The 22,741-nt window shown below is 48.2% G+C and overlaps 1 protein-coding gene across 3 annotated transcripts; it reads right to left on the bottom strand.

The window, feature by feature from the left end:
- Positions 1-4,422: 4,422 nt before the first annotated feature.
- On the bottom strand, positions 4,423-16,574 carry LOC309851740 (C-C motif chemokine 13-like). Of its 3 annotated transcripts, none has more exons than XM_082707406.1 (3): positions 16,263-16,421; positions 15,359-15,476; positions 4,423-5,013 (listed from the first exon to the last, which is right to left on the bottom strand). In XM_082707406.1, the coding sequence occupies exons 1-3, from the start codon at positions 16,336-16,338 to the stop codon at positions 4,908-4,910; spliced, it is 300 nt and encodes a 99-aa protein (XP_082563532.1). In that variant the 5' UTR covers positions 16,339-16,421; the 3' UTR covers positions 4,423-4,907. The 3 variants fall into 3 exon arrangements, with proteins under 3 accessions (XP_082563532.1, XP_082563531.1, XP_082563530.1); XM_082707405.1 differs by lacking the exons at positions 15,359-15,476; positions 16,263-16,421 and adding exons at positions 5,413-5,527; positions 6,086-7,302; XM_082707404.1 differs by lacking the exon at positions 4,423-5,013 and adding an exon at positions 14,396-14,966 and having other exon boundaries at positions 16,263-16,574.
- Between the last annotated feature and the right edge of the window lie 6,167 nt (positions 16,575-22,741).

Raw genomic sequence — 22,741 nt, 5'->3', positions numbered from 1 at the left:
TTTGCTCCTCCTGGGGGTGAGGGGGGTGGGGGGTGGGGACAGACACCCAGGCAGGCACTCTGGGCTTGCGAGCAGGGGTTGCCCTGAACTCAGTGCCTTTGTCTCTCCTCCTCTGGGAAGAATTTCTCCTAAAGAGGGTGAATGGAGAATGTGGATGGGGTGCAGACAGAGGCCGGTGGGAGCAGGTGTCTGGTGAGCATAACGTCTGACTCAGCTGCTGACTCAGCTCAGGAGCAAAAGGAGGTCCTGCCTCGTCCAGGGAACTCTGAGGCCCTTTAGGACAACTTGGGAGGCTAGAGGTGCACAGGAAGGACTAGGTCTTGCCTCTACCTGGTGGCATGTAACAAGGAGAGCCTCATGTCAGGACTGGGACTGGAACAGTGTGCTCATCACTGTCGGGCAAGTGTTGGGCCAGTGACTACCTCTCCAACTGGGCATTCCTTGTTGGTAAAATGGGACTGACAATGCTGGACCTCAGGACGCTCTAGAGAAGACGGACCTAATTCCAGGCACCTGTAAGACATTGTGCAAACAATAAAACTAGGAGGAAGGAATCAGGATTGAAATTCGAGTCTCTTGGGGGTGGGGTGTGGGGGAGAGAGTGCAAACCCGCACAGTGGGGGTTGGAGACCCGAACAGAGCTACAGGCCTGGGTAGAGACCATTCTAGAGAGGGCAGGAAGCCTGTTAGTTCCTGGAAGCTCTTTCCTTGTCCCTCCATCAGTTGGAACTCCTTGAGCAGTTCCTAATCTGGACCCAAAGCCACCAACCACAGTTGCTCCCACATGCACCACACTCACTGGGCCCCGCAGAGTGTGGAGTCCAGAGCTCTCGAACCCAAATATCGGACTAGAACCATGCACTCATAGTGGGACATCAGAACTGGAAGCACCTTTAGAAATCAGTTTAAAGAGTCTTGTTTGACAGGCGGGAAGTCTGGGGCCCGGGCGAGGGCTCATCCTGTTGAAGACCACACAACTGGTTTGTGGGGAGCTAGGATCTGAACCCGTGTTCTGACCCTCTGCCTACATACAGAACTAGGTTATGGATAACACAGCCACTGGGTGGTGCGTGGTCCCCAAGCCTGGGTCTGTCCCTGAAAGGGATTTTTTTTTTTTTTTAAATCACTGGGATGAGAGGATGAAGTCCACATTAAGAAACAGACGCAAACCATTTTTGTGCTTCTCTTCCAGTGCATGTGTCATCCTCCACCTGTTGCTTCGTCTTTGTGGAGAAAAGGATTCCCCAGCATATAATCCAGTGTTACAAACCCACCAGCTCCTCCTGCTTCCACAAGGGTCTAATGTGAGTGCTCCTACCTTGTCAGCGTGACTCCCCCCTCCAGAGAGCAAACCCTCCTGGAATTAGAAAGGCAGACGCTAGATGGCGCTGTTCCACCAGGTTCAGGTTTCTAAACCTGGAGAGAAGCCGCCAAAATCTGGGTGCAGAGCATGGGCGCTAGCGGGGGCGCCGCGCCTCGTAGCAGGTGCCAGGAAAGATACCTACCGTCTTCCCTGCCCCATGCTACTGCAATAACTTTAGTTTCTCGGAACCCCAGGGAGCTGAGTATTATATCTTAATATTTCATGCCCAGAAGAAGAAATGGCTTAAAGGGTCTAGGAATTACTGTGCAGTGGGAAAACGAAGGGGGTCACAATTAGTTTCTGCTTCCGGATTTGCCAACCCCGAGTGTTGGGTGACCTTGGGCAGGTGATTCTTCAGCACCTCATTATCTGGGTACTCCTCTACACTCCTTATCTGTGAAGTGGAGTAAAGATGAAAGCTGGGTCACAGGGTCATTACAAAGTTAGAGGGAGGTGGCTTACCCCTGCTGTTCCGTATCCATAAAGCATTCGTGTGTATTACCTTGGTTAGCCCTCGGGGGGCACCCTTTTACATTATCATGAACACCGAAGTTCAGGGAAATAGATTTGTCTTCGGTCACCCAGATAATTAAAGTTAGAATTGGTCTATAGTTTGGTTGGACAGTCGCCAAGTTAAAGGGGTGGGCAGGTCAGAAAATAAATACACACACGCGCGCACGCACACTCACAGTGAATCTAAAGCAACGAGTGAGGGTTCCAGATGGACACAGACACATGGAAAGATGGATGGAGGGCCTTCGGAGATATTCTAGGAGGGAAATTTCCATACTAGCTAATCCTGAGTGTCTGCAGCCTTTACCCTACCCGAATACAATGAATCACACTCTCCAGAAAAGGGAGAAATTCAATTTAATAAACTCTCCCTGAAGCTTGGGTGTTCCTCCCAGCCTATCCCTCCCATGCGCCCCCCAAGTCTCCTGCAGTGCCTTCATTTTACAGACCCAGAACAAGCAGCTTGGGGGCATCCTCAGGGCCGGGGGGGGGCGGGGGGGGGCGGGGGCGGGGTTGGGAATGTGTGTGGCAGCCCAGGGGCAAATCATGTGACCCGGCTCCCCCTCTGTTCTTTGCCCACAGAATCAAGCTGAAGGGCGGCCGAGAGACGTGTGTCTCAGACTCAGCCGCATGGGTTAAGCGTTATTTAAAAACTGCAAAATCGTGCTGGGTGAAGCGAACGTGAGAGGGTTTCTTTCCACCCTGGACTCTGAAGATGGCATGACTTCCCCTGTCTCCCCAGCCCCACACCCCACCCCGGTTCTTCTGCCCAGCTTTGCCGGGTCACGGGGGGTCTGCTCAGTCCTGATAAGCTATGTTGTTGCACTTTATATATTTAAATGCCAGAATCTTCAATCCCTGTTTCCCTGGGCTTTTTGGATCCCACAGGGATTTCAGGGTATAAACTTGACTGTCAGTGAGAAGATGGGGCCAAGGGGCTGGTGGCCCCGGGGGGGATGGGAGATATGTTGGTACTGATGCCAAAAAAAAAAAAAAAAACCCTGACTTCTTGTTCCCGAGAACCAATAAATGGCTTACATGTCTCAGCTGACTGGCTTTGTCTTTTGCGGGCTGGGTGGGAATGAACGCTTGGTCAGGGCCATGATAAAGATTCTCGGCTTCCCCTGACAGCAGCAGAGGGCACGGTGAATCAGAAAGTGGGAACTCAGGGCTGGGGTTCCAGAAGCCACAGCTGCTGTAGCTGGAGGGGACCTTGTGAGGTCAACCATCTGTAAGATGTTGCTGGCCCTATTTCATAGATGAGGTGCCTGACAGTTGGTGAGGGACAAAGATGGGCCTGAGGATACAGAGCTAGTCAGATCTGGTGTTAGAGCCCAGGACTCCTGTCTCTGGGACCGGAAAGCTCTCTTGTGTCCCAAGTTGCCCAGTGATGGCCTGACACAGCATCAGGGGTGCAAGGGCTGGGGTGGGGACACTCTGTCCACCAGGCAGATCCTGCAAAGTTGTTCAGCTGACCTCTTCTTGTCCAGGCCTGAGTGGATCCTAGGTCTTACAGAAATGCCAGCCCAGCTCACATGCAGGAGGGAGGCAGCCCGAGGGAGACCTGGAGAACCGTTTGCCAACATCTGGGAAGCAGAGGCCCCTCCCTCATGAAGGGGTAACCAAAAACTCCGACGTGCCCCCAGGGAGAACAGCTAGCGGGAGATGTGATTTGCTGATTGCCTAGAATCTCAGGATTGGCCCCCTTTAAAAGACCAGCTTGGTGGCTTCGGCAGGAGAAGTTGCCATGTACTGTACTGGGAGAGGTGTCTCTCCTTTCCCCACATTGCACGTGTCACAGGTCTGGTCTGTTTTTCAGCTGCCTCTTGCCTTCTGCGCCGCCCCACGACCGCCCTGCTTCCTCCTCTTCCCTCTCGCTGGGACCACTGTAGAGCAGTGAGCTGTGCTCTGCTCCCCCTAGCTAACTCCATCCGACCCGTGGCCCCAGACCACTCTGCCTGGCCTGCCGCTGCCCTCCACCCTCCGACGGTCTCAGGACTGACTCCAAACTCCGCACCTTGCTGCTGCAATTCCTCTACAAACACACCTCCAGTTTCCTCTCTAAAGGACTCTACCTTTTCTGCTCTGGAAGCCAAACTCTGACCATAGGGCATATTCACTCCAGGCCCTCTTTCCTGCCTTTCCATCCTGGGCCTTTTCTAGAAGAATCTCTGTTATGACCGTGCCCTGGCATCCTCCCGGGTGGATGCTAACTAGGACCGGGTCATCTCACTTTCCCCCTGAAGGTCAGGTGCGTGTGGTGTCTGGATGACTTCAAGGACCTCTTGGAGCGGGGAGACACGGTGGCAGAGACCAGTTAGAAGCTGATGTTAGGGGCTGGAGTCATTGTTCTAGAACATGCTGGGAGGCAGGGTTGGGTCCTCTGCAGCAGGCAAATGAGCCCAGGTCAGCCACCAACCACCAAAAAGGTCCGTCCCACAGCCTGTTCCTCCAGCGCCCTCTGCCAGCCACCTGCTACCCCGCCTTGGAGCGCCCCCTACTGGTTGGAAGCTACCCCCCCCCCCCAAGAAAACACCACTGCAAGAGATTTTAAACACCATGTATTTTCTGCAAAAAGTCAACAATCCTTGGAATGGCATTCTCCTTTCTGTACTAACATATTTAGCTGAACCTCACATTCCCAAGGCCCTCCCCGCCCCGGATGGCAGTAGCCCTTCATCTCCGTGATTTGTAGGTACACGCGATGGCTGGGGAGTTGGGCGGGAGTCAGCCACACTGCCTGCAGCTTACGAGGGACAAAACCAGGCCTTAGGACAGGAAGCAAATGGCTCAAGGCCTTGCTTATATAAAAAAAATCCCCAATATTCAAAATAAACCCCCAACCAGCAACAATTCAAATAATATTAGATATTACTTAAGGCATAGTACATTTCTTGGCATCACAAAACAGAAAGCACCCTATTCGAAACCATAGTAAAATTAGTCCAGGGTCTAGCTGGGGAGTCTGGAGGAGGAAAAACAGTCGTCTGTTTTCTCATACTTGGCTGCGTCTTAGTGTGACTGGAAGAGTTCAAGTCCTCAGGGCATGAGATTTTTGATTGAGATGTTTCACATAATCCTGGACCCACTTCTCCTTTGGGTCAGCACAGATAGCCTTGGCCAGTTTTGTACTGAAGCTGTGGACGAAGGAGGGCTTCACAGTTAGGTGGAAATGAGGATTTTGCCCAAGAGATGCCTCACTCGACTCTTGAGCCCATCTGGTCCACCCACTGCAGGAAAGGGATCCGCCCAGGGCCAGGAGGAAGTCGCGGTGTGCAAAGAAGGGGATCCTGGAGGTCATCCCTTTTCTCCGAGGCCCCGGAGAAGCTGGCCTGGCCTCGGCCAAAGCAACGTGGAGACTGGGAGCCCATCCTCTCTGGGCTCATTCATGACGCAATCATGGTTTGGTAAAATCTTAACCCCTGAGTATGGGATCCCAAATGGGACTGTCTTCTGGGGTGGAACTTCAGATCAGGGGGCATGGGCATGGGGTGGGGTGCGGTCAGGGAGGGGGTGAGCTGGGTTTTTCTACTTACATGACAGCCCCCCGGGGACAGTGGCTGCTGGTGATTCGATAGCCCTCCAGCTTCCGCAGGGGGATCTTCTTATTGTTAAATGTGAAACAGCAAGTGAATAGGGAGCTGAGGGAATCTAGAAATAAGGTCACAGAGAAAAAGCTAGTTTTTTATCAGCTTGAATGCAGCAGGAAGCGCCTCTAGGGAAAGGAAAGAAAAGGAGAGGAGAGGAAAGGAGGAGAGAGAGAAGGGAAGGGAAGGGAAGAAAGGAAGGGAAAGGGGTCGACATGGATCTGGTCCACCTCAGGTCCATCGTGCCTGCCCGGAGCGCTGAGACAGGGGGAGAGCAGGAATATCGTAGCAACGCATCGTTGCTGACCGGGGCAGGCCGGTGGGACAGGTCCAGGCTCTAGTGCTCTAGGTACAGAGTTTGGGCAGCTCAGCCAGGCTCAGAGAAAAGGCCCTGGGTTTGGAGTGTGCAGTTTAGGTTTCCCTCTGGCTCTGTAATGGCTGGAGGTGGGTGGGTGGGGTCTCTCCTGCCCTCAACTTGGCCTTCGGCTTCCCATCTTTTAAAATTAGACATTCACGTGACGTTCCGACGACTCCCACTGCTCGGATAGGCTCAGAAGGAGGGCATTTCAGCTTTGGGCTTGCTAGAAGGAGAAGAAAACAAACAAAAAAAAAGGGGGCTTACCTGGCTGGGCAGGCACCTGGGGACTGAAGGCGGCGGCCATGAGCAGCAGGCACAGAAGCGTAGCAGAGACCTTCATGTCGGCGGGAAGCAGGGAATGAGAGCTGGGAGTGTCTGGGCCGGTCTCGGCCTCTTTGCAGCACGGGAGGCTCTGCATGCCTTTTATAGGGAGCAGAGAGGGTAGGAGCTCCCAGAGGGATGTCTGCCTGGGCAGGGTCATGGTGTAGTTAAGATGCAGGGCGCTCCTGAATGTGCTGAGCTGGAGGTTGGCTACCCGAGTTTTCCAGGAATTTTAAGAAGGAAGCTGTGGGCTGCAGCCGTGTAGGCCCTGTTTCCTTCCAGCTGCCCCGGCCACAGAGCGGAAGCAGGAGCACAGATGGGCCACCACTCGCCGCGGGTGTGATCCGAGGAGTCGTTCTGTGGCCTTGCTTTCTGCACAACCAGAGAGCAAGTGTGGCGTGAGGGTTTTACACAGGTGATGTGTTCGACCCGGACCTGGTGCAACCCGTTACCCACATGGCCATTCGCGAGTAAAAAAGCTGAGGCGCGGGGACCCGAAGTCACCAGCCCAGAGCTTTGTGGGAAGTGAGTGATGGTGCCAGAAGAGAAAGCTGCTCTGTTCACATACGATCACCATGGCCTCCCCTGCTGTCTTGAGCGCAGAAGGCTTTGTCCGAGGGGTTTTATGTGGAGGTCTCATACTTGAGGTGAATCAAAGCCAACTTCTGAGGACAAGGGCTTAGTGTCCCCCTTCTGCCACTCAGGCCCAGGGGGCTATGGTTTGAAGCCCACTGATGTGTCCAGGCTCCTTGTTTTCTGGAAGGACCATGGGGTTTCTAGAGCTGTTTCCGGGAAGGGAATCGCAGGGTAGAGCAGAGCGGGCTCTTTGCTTCTCTGCCTGCCTCCTGCTCTCCCCCTGCAAGGAACGTGTAGCTGAGCTGGAGCTTGGTGAGGGGATCCCCCATGGCCCCAGTGGGAGGGGGAAAGGCCTTGGACTACAGGACACTGCCTGGAAAGCCACTTGGCCTGAGTGTCCTTTCCCCATGCTTCCTCCTGGCTCCCAGACTCTGCTTACATTCTGCACCTGCCTGGAATACTTTCCCCTTGGCTTTCTAGTCTAGAGGCCTTTCCCCCTCTAACAAAACAAGTCCAGTGAGGGTAAAAGCACAGGAATAAAGAGCTAGGACAATGCTCTCCAGAGACTGACCTTGGAAAAATGCAAAAAGCACAGGTCGCCACAGCAGGACAAAGGAAGAAGGTGTTACCACAGATCCCCTACACGCCAGAGGGAAAATCAGACCCTTAGGCCAATAAATTTAATTTAGATGAAATGGAAGGTTTCCTAAAAAAATATAACTTACCAGACTGCCAAAGAAAAATGGAAAAAAAAATAAAAAGAGTAATTCTAAAACTACTGAAAAATGGAATCAGTCATTGAAAATCCTCTCATAAAACATCCTCCAGCTCCAAAGGCTTTAATAGCTAGTTCCTTCAAGCATTCCAAAAACTAATAATTCCAGTCTTACACAATTTGTTCCCGAGAAAATCAAAAGAGTGTGCACTCCAACACATGTTACGAGTCTTACGTAACTTTGACACAAACACTTGGTAAGAGCGACATGAGAAAGGAAGACTTTCCCTCCGAACATACATTCCATTCTTGTCCATCCTCTTCTCTGGCCCAGGAAGCCGACCTGTGTGGATTACATCCCAGTGGGACTGCAGGTCTTTTGGGTCCGGCTTGGGCTTGGGCACTAGGGAGCCCCTCGGGGTGTGGGAGAGAGGGAAGAGTAAGGTGAGGAGTCGATCTCTTTGCTGCCTCTCCTGGGCCATCAGCTTGGATGCAGCCTTCATCCAATGGCTTTCATTTCTCTCCTGGGGGGCATTGCCTGAACTTTGGTCCTTGGTTCTAGGGGCAGTGCCCCCGCTGTTTCTAGCCTCAGGGTACTAAAACACCGCTTTGGTTTCTCCACACTCAGCCTGCATCTTGCTAAATGACCTCTTTATCAGTCCATTCCCAGGTCATACAAATTTAAGTGTAACCTGTTCCTTACTAGGACCCTGACTGGCATAGGTTTGGACCGAGGACCAGAACCGGTTCAGGGAAATGGTCCTTCCACATGGGATTCTGGGACTGGGTTGCTCATACATTTTGGAAGCATCATAAAAGCATCTGTTGGCAGCGTGGTGACTTAAATCATCAAGGGTGTGGCAGACCATGTTCTAACAAGCCCGCTGGTGATTCTGCTGTGCACCCAAGTTTGAGAATCACAGAGTTACAGCATACCCATGGCCATCTCTGATCTCTAGCAAAGCCACCAGAGAACCTGACAAGGGATGTGTCTGCCGGAACTCCCTGGGCAGTGCAGTTAGTGGATGGCTGAACTGCTTGAGCCTTTGGACTCCTTCCTAACATCCTAGGAAGTCTCAGCATTAGACCCTTGTTAGCTGCAGTCTTCCTTTTATGCCTAGCCTCTGATCAGCCCATCTAACCGAGTGTTAACTTCGCTTATGGGTACTTGTACCAATGCACCGAATCCCGAATTTTCAGCAAGGACGCCTCGATTGATGAATGGGACCACCTTAGCCTTGAGTGTTATTCTCACTTGTAGCCAGTCCTATACATGCACCCTGAACTTTCCTCCAAACTGAGTGGGTGAAGGGACATCCAAACCCTCCTGGCTATCAGGACGTCTGTCTGTCCTTCCCTCTGCTTAAGGACCTGGTATATCTCATTAGGAGACTGTTTAGGAGCCTGGGATCTGAAGTCAGCCAGGAAGGCTTCAAATCCTATATCCACCATGGTACTGGTGGATATATGTGACTTGGGGCACATTGCTTACCTCTCTGAGCCTCTAGGAGGAAGCTGATGGTTAACTGTTACCTCGTTGTGATGTCGGAGTGGAAGGTAATGCAGGGAAAGTGCTCAGCACAATGGCAATAATCTCCATTTCTAACCAGGAAGGGGCCCATGCTAGGGAAGCCATGCCATCATCTAGGTTTGGATCTCGGTGGGAAGAGTGGGATCCAGGGTGGGAGAAGCAGGGCAGTGCTGCTTAATGAGCAGTAGAGAAAAGGTGGGTACAATTACCCCCAAAGAGCCACAGGGCTGGAGGGGTAAACAGCAGGGATCCGCCTTAGTGATTATGGGATCTCTAAGCATGAAATGGATGGGATGCTTACAAGATGCTGCTTGACTTCAGGCAGAAAATTCTAGATTTCATGGGCAGAAACCTAGCATAAGTTCTTATAGGAGAGATTCAATGCATGGCCTGTTGCCTAGTTACCAGATCCAAACTGGCGCCGAGACTTGGAATCCCCTGACCAGGAAGACCAGGAAGGGGCCCCGCAATGCCAGGTTGCCAGGTGAAATACAGGATAGTTGGTTAAATTTGAGTTTCAGATAAACAATGAGTAATTTTTGTAGCATAACTTAGCCCTTGGCAATATTTTTGCTAAATCTGGAAGCTCAGAGGCTTCGCTAAGTCTTCCCCAGAGGAGCTGGACATCATATAACCAGGGCCACTCCACAGTGGGGAAAGGAATCCTGAGCCCTTCTGGGATTATGTGATGAGGCCTCCAGGTGGATGATGGTATCCTCTGCTCACAGTGGGACCTCGTGGAGATCGGACTCGAGTCGGTTATGTTAAGAGTGGACCTGCAGCTAGCTCTTTTCCAGCTCAATGATCTTTACACAATAGAAGTCTCCCAGAACTATAGAATCTGTGATTTTAGGATCATTTTTGTTGCGGCAGCATCCTGGCCTCCAAGCATCCTACAAGCTGCCTCCAGGAGCTCTGGGAAGTCTTAGCGCCCTGCCCTCTTAGATCAGAACATCCTGGAATTGCCTTCACTACGCAATGTTGTGGTTTTCAGAGGTTTGTTTACCCACTGAGGTCTATTCTCATGGAATTACTTATTGGCAAACCATCCTCTGCCACAGCTTAAAACTAAAACTGCTCAGGAAAGCAGGGCTGGGGCACCCTGGACTTACTTTTCTCCCTGTCAGTCTCATTTCATTCTTTTAAAGCTCTAAGGAATTTTCAGATAGTACAACCTTGCCACTTTACAGAACAGAGCTCCTACTGCTGGAGTGGCTGCGGAGAAGGGAGTGACTAGCATTTTCTGCCCACCAGGCTGGCTCTCTCCAGAGAAAGGCAAGCCTGCAGAGGAAGAGAATACCACCTTCCTGGCACTGAAGGAGGGAGGTCCCTCTGTCACCCCTGGAAACAGTGCAAGACTGCTTCTTTACTCCTTCCTTCACACCACCTGCTCTCTTATCTCTGTATTCAAATAGAGCGTCCCATCCACCTACGATGTTCTTCTTCCCATCTGGCCTCAACAGGAATCACTGGAGGCCTTAAATTATGTCTGGTTGTGGGATGCCTGAGTGCCTCAGTCAGTTAAGCGGCTGCCTTCAGCTGGTTCAGGTCATGATCCCAGGGTTCTGGGATCGAGTCCTGCATTAGGCTTCCTGCTTGGTGGGGATCCTGCTTCTCCCTCTGCCCACTGTTTCCCCATTTGTGCTCACTCTCTCTCTTTTTCTCTGACAAATAACTAAATAAATAAACTCTTAAAAAAAAAACCTGTGTCTGGTTGTGAAGGCTTCCAGCCCACACAGACTTCACATTTCAGATTGCTCTGAAATGGATGGTTTAAAGAAGTTTTCTTAAACAGAAAACCGAAGGACAAACTGTAAAGGAACATACTGATAAATGGACCATATTAAAAATCAGGAGGCTCTTCATGCAAAGGCATCTTTAAGGGAGTGGAAAGGAGAACCACAGGTTATGAAAAGGCATTTAAGTTTGCACACCTGACACTTCCTATTCAGAATACAGAAAATACCTCCACTAATTCATAATAAAAAGACAGAAAATCTACAAATGGACAAAGTCTAAACTTAAAAATCTGAAGAATGGACAAAAGACATGGCCTGAAACTTCATGATAGAAGATATCTGACAGACACTTGAATAGATGCTCAGCCTCCTTAGTCACCAGTAAAGCGAAAATTTAAACCACAGCTATGTGGATTATGGGGAATTATGCTCATGCAGAATGGCTAACTTAAAAACAATTGATAGAAAGAAGTGTTGCAATGCCAAATGTGAAAAAACTCTAGCCCTCAAACATTGCTGGTGGGTGTGGAAGTAAATTGAGGTGATGGGTTTGAAAAATATTTAGTAGTATTTGAAAAACGGGTTTGGTGATTGAAAAGATACACATCCTATGACCCGTGTGTGTATTTCTACCAATCACCTATCGTCTATCTATCATTTACTCTCTGTTGATCTATTATCTATCGATCTATCATTTCTCTATCATCTACCTGTAAATTCTTGAGTTTGTACCAGTACCTCCAATTTGAAGTTCAACACAACATGTGTTTTCTGTGGTTTTTTCCTCTAACCTTCTGACATTCTTATGTTTAGTCTATGGAAACTTCTCCAGTAGTAAGTGACTTGACTTCCATTATCTTCAATACATTTACTTATTTACTAAATCCCTATGTCAACATTCTCGTAATTATGTAGCTAACTTAGTCCCAGTCTTGTTGGCCCTGATGTGGGAGTCACCCTCTTGAACCCAGTCCTATAAAATATGTAGTTGAGTCCATGGTCTTGCCCCAGCCCTTGTGAACACACCAACCAAATGCCTAGCTCATTTCCTGGCCCAGACCCAGTGAACTTGTCTGTTGAGATCCAATTTCGACCCAAGGGAAGGAGAACAAATATTGACTCTATGATACCATGACTTAATTAAGCAAAGCCTGAGAGAAGGACCTGTGTGCCGATGGTTCTTTTGGAAGTGATCCCAGGCATCAGGACTGAGTAGGCACCATAGATGAAGAAGGAGGAGAAGCCAACCCAAGTATGCATAATTCAGGTCAGCTTAGAGGGCAATGGGGACTGATTCTCCTGAGATTACCTGAAAAGCCCATGGAATGGCTCCCAGAATCAACCTCTGGGAAGAAGGGTAGCAGAAGTGTTTGGACATCTGCCTCCATCCTGCATTGGTGGAAGGTTGTCACCCAAAGTGTTTCCTCTCCCACACTTCTGAACCTTAGGCAAATGTGCAGGCTGAGCCAACTCTTGACCTGAGAAGACACCCCAAAGAGGAACCTGTGGGTGGAAAGCAAGGCATGAGGAGGACACTGGCAGCGGATGCCGAGAGAGCAAAGTGAATCATGACCTGAGCTGAGGGTGAGATCAGAGGTGTGCCCAAGAGGAGGCATGCCAGCTTCCCGCGACTTCCCCGGTCTTCACCCCCATTTGACAGGGGAATAAATGGGTTCACAGAAATGAAACACTCAACATGAGGAAGTGGATTTTTCAAAGCACTGCTGTCCAAGTCAGGCCATGGAAAGCATCAGCAACTTAAATGAGATGACGCATGATTTAGGATAATTATGTTCAATGTTGTGAACAAAGTTTGTTGTGAGTTAAATATAATGACACAGTCGCAGAGTACAGTTAGCTGGGCAAAGCTTGGGGAGAACAAGCGGGCTGTGTCTTGACTGTGGCCTGGGGGGTCAGTTTAGGGTGGGTCTCCATCCCTTAGTTGGGGATTCGTGGTGCAGCTCTTTCATGAAACCAGGGGTCCAGGCCTCATTAGCCAGCTTGTCCTTGAGGCTGTGGAAGAGAGATTGGAACTGGATGTGGCCCTTGTGGCCAGCTGACTCCCAGCTGCCTTATTGCTACTGCGGCATGGGTGTGCTACCTTGGACTTTAGTGGAAAGCTTGTCTTCAGACAGGTGATATATCTGACTGGTGTTTGCCAGTAGGCTGGGCTCCTGGCTGGTGCGATGATTTTAATCCAGGTCCCTTCCTTCCCCATTCTACCATAGCCAACAGGCACAGCCAAGTTTCCAAGAGACGTGGCTCCTAGAACTGGAGAGAGCTTGTGAGGTCACCTGCCAGGTCCCCTCGCTTTCTGCCTGTGACACAGTATAGGCTTCCCTTTCATATGGGGCATCTTAATGCCAGAGAGAGAGATTAACATTGACTTGACCTAAGTGACACAGAGTCAGGGTCAGTTCTGGGACCAGAATCCAAGGGTCATGCTTCCTGGTGCACTGAACTTGTGGCATCTCTCCACATGATCAACCATGCCAGGCTCTACAGAGCTGCGCCATCGAGAAAACTATCCTCTTTCCCTCTGTGAGGGATCTGGTGTTGGTGCTTTACTATGGTGGGCCTCATATCTGAAAATGGAGCCAGCTATGTTCATGCAGTCCAAGGGAATCTCGACCTTAAGAGACCAGTAAGGAAAGGAGGTCCCATGCCTTCAAACAGATGCTTGCAGATTTGGGAGATTGGGGCAGGAGATACCTTCATTCTGGGTCTTAAGGACACCAGCCCTCTAAATAGTTGCTTTGTGAGATTGTAAGAGAAGGCCTATGTCCCGGGCCAAATGCTTTCCCTCTCCAACCTTTGACACAGCACTCCGTCTTGCCCATTCAACCCAACATCACCCCCATGACCATCCTGTTTCACCTCCCCTGCACCGTTAACAGTGACGTGCCCTCAGGCTCTCCCTCCCACACTCCTCCCCGTCCTTGGAAACCAGGTTATCTTTCCTCATGTGCACCTTGCATGACACTTTCCTTCTCTCCTATTTCAAAACTTTTTTTTTTTTTAAAGATTTTATTTATTTATTTGACAGAGAGAGATCACAAGTAGGCAGAGAGGCAGGCAGAGAGAGAGAGGAGGAAGCAGACTCCCTGCTGAGCAGAGAACCCGACGTGGGACTCGATCCCAGGACCCTGAGATCATGACCTGAGCCGAAGGCAGCGGCTTAACCCACTGAGCCACCCAGGCGCCCCTATTTCAAAACTTTTAATGCATCTTATTTTTTCCAGTGTCCAGCTAGATGGGAACTCCTCCCTCTGTCCCAGCTCTTGCTTCCCCTCCTGGACCAGCTAGGAAGAACCTTGTCATTTCCCATGGCATGTCATCCTTCAAGACCAGTCCTTTTAAGGATGCTTCAGGGAAAATCCTTAAAAGAGTTCCTAGGTGGTAGACATCTAGGTTCCTCTAGTTTTAAGCTAAGAGTCTGAATTTGAGGATTAATTAGATGGATAACACTTGTGGCATTAGAGAAAATTTGAGACAAGAGGAAGACTGGACAAAGGGAGGTGTGACAAGAAAAGAAATGGGCAGGTGACATTGGGGACTGGAGCCAAAGGGCAGGAGCACCTGAATTCTCAGTTGTATCTGAAACACTTCTTAGAGGATGGCCCCTCGACCCCAAATTGCCAGCCATTTTCTGCTGCCTGGCTAAATGTGACCCCATGAAAAATAAGACCAAGTAGCTTAGAGTCCTATATTTCTTTTTTTTTGAAAATTCCATAGTCATTAAATAACATTAACTTCAACCACACTACACAGCAGACCTTTGACATACAGGAGCGATGATTCACAAAAATACAGAAATGTTTCACTCTGATGATCCCCAAAAGGACACCTCACAATACTGTGGACACATTGGAGGGAGAACATCGACATCCTGCCATGAACTTGACTGAGCTCACAGAAAAGAAAACATGCCACAGATTCTGTGCTTTATGTTCGCCAGGATTTATGGCAGATAAAGTCAAAATGTTAATAACTTAAATATCATTAAATATAACTTGAGAAATGTGCTTTAAATTATTATACAAAATGCCTCTTGTTGTACATTGTAATAAAATAAGATCGCTCTGCCCTTGGGGAGGGTTGGGGGAAAATAAATAAGATTTTCTTCAGGCTCTGTCTCTTGGTCCAGGTGCAAAGGTTCAAGGCTTCTGGGTTGAGAACTTTTGGTCCAGGTGCTTCATGTTATCCTGGACCCATTTCAGCTGGGGGTCAGCACAGATCTCCTTGGAAGCTTTGGTCTTGAAGCTGTTGTGGGGAGAGAGGGCAGTTAGATGGAGCCCCTTGAGGTGCCTGTTGGCTCCTAAACTTGAGGAGTTCTTGGGTGAGGGGGCTAGATAGGGACAGGTGGGAGCAGAAGGATGGGAGGAAGGGCTCAAAAGAAAATTGCTCATGCTATCCCAGGGGAGACCCTCAGGCTGCTGGCTGAAGGAACTTGGATGATCTGACCAAGCTCCTAGAAGGGGAGCCTGGAGGGAGTATGAATATCCCTCCTGTGGGCTCAGTTTCTCCCTGGGGTAAAAATCCCTTTGGATCAGACGATATATTTATCTGACTTGTTTGGGCATGAATCCTGATCTCTTTCTCTTGTACAGAACTCAGAACTTTCGGCAGAGGGTGCTAGAGCATGGTCCACTTACATCACAGCTTCCTGGGGACACTGGCTGTTGGTGACCCTCGTGTAGCTCTCCAGTTTCTGCAGGGGGACCTTCCTTTTGACCACATTGAAGCAGCAGGTAATCGGGATGGAAACTGAACCTGAAAAACATTTTGCGAAGAATGAGAGTTATAGGGCATCATAAACATGCATTTGCAAGTACAGGTGAAGGTAGGAGAAGACAAAGCAAACACACAATTTCCAACCAGGACCGAATGGTCCTACGTCCAGTGCCTTAATCCACATTGCATGGATAAATTGGTAGCGAGGAGTCCATTTTCGCTATGGAACTGCTGGGTCTTCACTGTTGACTGGGGATGAAGAAACGACAATAACCCTCTAGTGTCATTAGGAGGGTCTACTGACCCCAAACCTCTGACGCCAAATAGATAAGTTCTAAGACCTTGTTTCCCAGCGTTCTGTCCCCACGGGCTCTAAAGCCAACCAGTGTCACAGGCTGAGAGGCCTCTGGGGCCTTTTCCTCCTTACGTAGCCACTGGTACATGGGCTATAATCCAAATTTTGAAGCCCCGAACTATAGATCTTTTTTTTCCTTTCCCTCCACTACTGCCTGAAATGTCCTTCACATCCTCAATCAGAAATGGTCCCCACATCCCCAAACAATGTAAGGGTCATTGAGGTAGCGGTTGCGTTGAGTGTTTCTTCTCCAGGCTGGTGTCAGGAAGGACCATGGGGACTGGCCTCAGTGACCCAGGCATCTGGTTCTGGCTCTGACTAACTGTGCCATGACAGCTCTTCTCCTCCCCCTTGTTGGTCTCACTTTCTCCATTTCTGTAGTGTGGGCTAGGCAGCAAGCACGGGATGACTCATGCTGAGATGAGAGTAATGACAGTTATAAGGTAAGCCTGAGGACGAGAGGGCCTTACCTGGCTGGGCGAGCACCTGGATGCTGAAGGCGGCGGCCGTGAGCAACAGGCACAGAAGGGTGGCGGAGACCTTCATGTCGGTGGGGAGCAGGGAGCTTGCGTTGTGAGCGCTGGAGGTTTCTGGATTGGTCTCAGCCTGTCTGCTCCTCTAGTTCCTTGGGCCACCCTGACTGCCTTTTATTGAGAGCAGAGAGCATGGGCGGGGCCTTGACATAGGACTTGGAATGAGCTGACTAGGCACCAGCTCCTGGGGGTGATTTCCGAACGCTGGAAGAAGGAAGCTGAACAGTTTCAGTTGTTCGCTTAGACTCTGTGGAGCAGAGGAGAAAGGGAGTGTGTTGTGTCTAGCAAAACATAGGAAGTGACCTCATGGGACGGAGAAGGGCTATGAGTTCTGTGAAATGGAAAATGATCCTTTGGAAAGGAAGAATGACAGCTGAGGTCAGAGTGGAGTGAAGACAGTCAAAGGCCTGGCCCTCTCTGGGGCACAGGAGGCCTAGGATGGGGCCTTAAGTCTTTGTCTGAACTTTGTATCAGACTCAGGGCTCAGGCATCCTAAACTAGTCAGGCTCATTTAGAATGCCACACAGCCTGATAGAACCCTGGTGGAACGTTGGAATCCAGAAAAATCTTCGTCTTGATGCTTTGCAATCTTATATTACAGAGCATGAGGACTGGACAGCATGTACTGACCTTGTAGGGTGGTGGTTTCCAAATGTTTTCTTTAGATGCTAAAGTTTCTTTCCAGGTGAATTCATTTGGAGAAGCCTGATAGTTCATGCAGATTTAGGTAGAATGAGTCTGTTTGAGAAAGGCCTTCAGTTCCCTTTGTTGACACACAGTGCGAGCAGGGGTGGGGAGGGAAGGGAAGGAGCTAGACTTGCAAACCACTGACCTCCTGCGCTCTCTCTCTTCCCCTCCTGTGTCTGCCATTAAAGTATCCTGCAGAAATTACACTGCCCTGGCGCTCCCCTGTGCTCTTCCCTCAAATCTTTTTTTACTCTCTCTATACGTTTGCTTTCCAGAGTATCAAGTAGCCGGAATCATACAGTATGTAGCCCTTTCAAATTGGCTGCTTTCACTTAGAAATATGCATTTAAGGTTCTTGGTGTCTTTTCATGGTTTGGTAGCTCATTTCTTTTTATTGCTGAGTAATATTCCACTGTATGTATGTATTATTTTGCTTATCTGTTCCTCTATTGAGGGACGTCTTGGTTGCTTCCAGTTTGGGGTAATTCTGAATAAAGTCTGCTATAAACGTTTTTGTGTAGACTTTTGTGTGGACATAAATTTTCAACTCATTTGGGAATGTGATGGCTAGATTGTATGATAAGACTATGGCTAGCTTTATAAGAAGCCGCCAAAGGGTCTTTCAAAGTGCCTGTACCCTTGTGCATTCCCACCTGCAGTGAATGAGAGTTTCTGTTGTTCAACATCTTCATCAGCATTTGTTTTTGTCAGTATTTTGGATTTTAGCCACTTTACTGGGTTAGTCATATCTTAGTGTTTTAATTTGCAATTCTCTAAAGACATAGGATGTTGAACATATTTTTATATGTTAATCTTCCATTTGCATATCTTCTTTAGGGAGGTGCCTTGATGAGGTCTTTTACCTATTTTTAAATCATGCTGTTTGTTTACTCATTTTTGAGTTTCTTATTGAATTTTGATTTTTTGTATATTTTGGACACAAGTGCTTTAATGGATATGTGTTTCACAAAGATTCTCTTCCAGTGTGTGGCCTGTCCTCTCACTCTTTTAATGTTGTCTTTCACATGGTAGTTTTTCATCAAAAGTCCAATTTATCAATTATTAATTTCATGGATCGGGCTTTTCATGTTGTATCTATGAAGTCCTCACCAAACCCAAAGTCACAGTTCTTGGAAATCAAAAAGGATCCATCAAATGAAGGGAATTCAGTGTCATATCCTCAGTCTACCCCTGATTAGTCAATAACTAGCCAATGACTTGTTCAATGTGACCATGGGCAAACTGACTCTGAGAGTCACTGTCCTCATCTATAAAATATGGGGTTTTGACAAGATCAGGGATGGCAAATAGTTTTCAATCATGTATTATCTTGATAGAGTTATGATGGATAATCAGAAAGGTTTTCTGGAAAAACCAACCAACCAACCAACCAACCATGAGGCCTTAATTTGGGTTACTGAATATAATGCCATAATTGATTACTGATGTCAGCTGTAGGAAGTGGTACTTCCTATGTAGCACAATTTCTATTCCTGGGTTAAATAATACTTCAGCTTTTCAGTAACTTATTTTGTCTGTGATTATATGCAAAGGATCCAATCAGAGACGAGGGTGGCTAGTATGACAGGAACTGGCAGGGCGGGGTTTTCAACTTTCAGTCCTAGGAGAGGCAGAGTAGCCTGGTAGTTAAAATCTGGATTTGGATACTAGGATCGCTAATATCTGTGTCAGAGAAGAATCAAGTAATCTAATTTCTTTATAGTTTAAATTCCTCACCTATGCTGTGTTTTTCTTGTGTGGAAATTGAGATTACTGAGAATTTTGAATCATCCGACACCAAAAACTTACTCAGCAGAGTTAATATATAGTAAGTGCTCAATAAACAAGCTGTTAGCAGTAGTCAAATAAGATGAGTATTGTATCTGGAACAAGCTAAGAAGAGACTCAGAGTGTGGTTCTTGGTCTCTTGCACAAGTTCTCCCTTAAATTGCTTCCGAACAAAGCTATGTGTTGGGACAGGCCTCCGGGAATGCCTGTGCTATAGATGAAGAAATAAAGGAGTCTCCTGGATACAGAAAAGAAGTGGGGTTCTAGGGTCCCAGCATGAACCAGGAGAAAGGAATGTTGTGGAGGCCTTGGAGGAGCTGGGGGTCACATCCCAGGGTTGATATGGCAAAGGGCCCCGAGGTCTTAATTCTACAGGGAATTTAGAGATCTTAGCCAGTAAGTCATGTCGATTATGCAATTTCCCTTTCTTTTTTTAAAACCGAATTCGAGAAATCCCAACATAAACAGTTAAAACGAAACTTTAGACCATGCAAGCTCAGCAACAGTTCTATTCAGCAGCTTGGCTGTATGGTTCGAGGAAGTGGTCATTCTGCCTCTAGTCTTTCTTTTCCCCATCGTGCTTTCCCGGTAAACATAGTGTTAAAGCAGTTTTGGAAACCCACTTACAGCTCGGTGTCTGTGAAGGGGGAGCCTCTACCTGTGACTAGCAGGGGGGAAATGAGCACCATGGAAAAGAGATCTAAATTCTTGGGCAGTTCTCAAGGGACGCGATGGGATGAGAGAGCATCCTGGGAATCAGGATTGCTGCCTCCCTTTTCCAGCTCAGTCCCAAGTGTCCCCAGTGGTCATAAAATTACGGGATACATTGGAAGAGACATTTGCATCGAATGTAGTCCAGTTACATGGAGTCCTTACCATGAGACAAAGGATTATAAAACTGAAATGATTTGTCATGGGTCGTACAGCTACATGACAAGCCAAGACCAGTGAGTACAGCACATCTGGATGTCAGCCATTATGCAATTCAAAGTTAGAAGTCAAGGAGCAGGCAGAGACCTGCAGAGAGGGGCCCAGAAGGCCCAGGGACCATGCAATGTTCCGGTCCCCCGGTCTGCCTGTAGTATCAGGATTCTCTGGACAAGTGTTAATAAGATGTGTCTTCACCACTTCAATATAATGACTTGGAATCTTTGGAGATGAGGTCTAGAATCCTGTTAGTGAAATACTCAGAGTGATTTTTAGTCATAGTCAGTTCAGGAGCCATTAGGTTATAGCCCAAATGTCTCATTTACAGATGTGTGCACTGAGGCACAAGGTGGGAACATGATTTGCCCAGAGTCACCTGGACACTGTGGTAAAGAATCAATACCAGAAGTCAGAGAGGCAGTCACCACACCTAATTATGCATTGAGCCCCTTTGCTTGATGCCTGGTACAGGCAGGTTCTTATTCTAGCCACGTCCCCAGGATCTCCAGTGTTTTGTGTCTGTAAGTTCATTTCGCTGGGAGAAGTGGCCTGTGGGCCCAGCTGCAATGTCAATGATTTCAAGAAGGATCACTTGATAGGTCTTAACAACAGTGGCACGAACAGATTCTGTTGGACTTGAGGACATGGACCTTGGTGGGATAAGCCCACCAAGGCCTTGACCTCTTCATTCCCACTTGATGTGGAAGATTTGCCATGCACAGAGGATCTTCTGAGACCCAGTAAACTCCATGGAACTGACTAGAATTTTAGGATAAACTCCTGAACAGTGTTTGGGGAAAAGGGCTGGGTTGAGGAAAAGAGGTGAGCAGGGTCATTGGACTTAATGTGAAGGCAAGACTGTGCTCTTTTGGGAACGAGGACACTGTCTTAATAATACTGAGCTCTTCACTTGCTCCTGGGTCTTTGTGGGGAGCCATTGGGATGTGGATAGAAGTCTCTGGGCCTGCTCCTTGGTTTTGTGGGGGGAATTTGCTATGGCCCTGGGTTTCTGGTTGACTTGATGGGGTGGATTTGAGGTACTGCCTCACCCTACTCTGTCTCTGGGGGGACCATGGACCAGTGTTGTACAGCACAGCACAGCATTTCATGGGATGCCCCTTACCCAGCTTCCAGTAGCTTCTTCACTAATCACCGATTGCCGGCTCTGGTACTGCTCCAGGCTTTCCTCGCTCGGGCTGTTGGACCCTTTATCCAAGAACACCCTGGTCGCCGTGGAAGGTCAGCGACACGGAGGTTCTTAGAGCAGCTCTGCCTGGAGGGACACATGTCACTTCTGCTGACATTTTATTGATCAAAGCGGGTCATACAGCTTGCCTGCTTTTGAGAGGGCATGGAAGTCTAATCCTAGTGTTCGACACAAGAATGAGAACTGAAAACTTTAGGGGATGTCTCTCTGGTCACCACCACACACTCCATGGTATCCACCTCAATTTATTAACTGGCAAACTTGGGAAAGAAGCGACTGTTCTGTGAGATACTCCTGGATTGAACAATTTCTATTACTTCAGTCAAATAGTCCATTCTTAAAAAAATTTTTTTTTTGTTTTAACCTGAGACAGATTGGTGGGTCCCATCATCTTTAGTGTACCTCCTAACATTCTAAATTAAGCCTGATGTATTATTTTTGTCCCCGCCATCACTGACTTTTATATAAATGTCAGGGAACTTACTAATGACCTTACCACATTATCCACATCAACTCTATAAAGTGGGAACTTATTACAAAGCCCTTAATGGATACAGGTGTTAACAGGCCCTTAAGGCAATATTTTGATTTTATTATTTATGAAGATCATAATTAAATTTATAAAGCCCAAGAACTGCTACATTAGTAATCATCGAGGAATGGGAAGGAGTTACTGTGCCATAAAATGGTCCAGGTCACATACAAAATAGTCACTATTTTGTTTATAGCAGAATTTAAAAAAAAAGGTGGGACCATGTAGTCTACCTAATTTAAGACTATATACTATAATCAATAATGTTCTGGACTAAACAGGCTTTATTATTGTTATGTCAAAAATAACTACCTGTTTTGGGGCACCTGGATGGCTCAGTGGGTTAAGCCACTGCCTTTGGCTGGAGTCATGATCTCAGGGTCCTGGGATGGAGCCACATCAGGCTCTTTACTCAGCGGAGACCCCGTTTCTCTCTCTCTCTGGCTGCCTCTCTGCCTACTTGTGATCTTTCTCTGTCAAATAAATAAAATCTTTTTAAAAAAACTATTGGTTTTTAATTTATTTTATTTTATTTGTTTATTTATTTATTTTTGGTCTTTATTTTTTAAAGGTAAGAATGCGAGCATTTAAGTCCACTGTAGCAACTTCAGGTCAGTATAATACACACAACTGTATTCCGCCACACGAATGTGTGAATTGTACACATGCAGATGTGAAGCATCCTCCTCAAAGCATCCGTCCACACAGGTGGGAGGCAGTGGGCGGTCCTGGCATCAGCGGAAGTGCACCTGTTCATACCTGTCAGCAGCAGGAGGGCTGGCCTTCCTCCGCGCTAGGGATCACCAATGAGAGATTGTTCTCGCAACTTACAGTTCCCAAGTGTTCAGGTTTGGCTTTGTGGGGTTTAATTTAATTTTTTTTTTTTTTAAGATTTTATTTATTTATTTGAGAGAGAGACAGTGAGAGAGAGCATGAGCCAGGAGAAGGTCAGAGAACGAAGCAGACTCCCCATGTAGCTGGGAGCCCAATGTGGGACTCGATCCCGGGACTCCGGGATCATGACCTGAGCCGAAGGCAGTCGTCCAACCAACTGAGCCACCCAGGCGTCCCTAATTCAATTGTTTTTTTTCCCACCCCAATCTCTGAAGTTGCTCTCACCCTCCAGAATGGCAGGGTTCTGATGAAACTGTGGTTTGCTTACCTGGGACTCCTGCCATCCTTGGGAATACGGTGCTTCCTGCCCTGGCAGGTCTCGGGTCTAATGTTCGCGGAGCACACTTCTTTCTCTCGTCTCTAGCCTTGCCAAGACTTGTC

This window comes from Mustela nivalis, assembly GCF_964662115.1.
Source record: "Mustela nivalis genome assembly, chromosome: 17".
Taxonomy (NCBI): Eukaryota; Metazoa; Chordata; class Mammalia; order Carnivora; family Mustelidae; genus Mustela; species Mustela nivalis.
The sequence above is the reverse complement of the archived record's forward strand: the minus strand, read 5'-3'. Positions and strand labels throughout refer to the sequence as shown.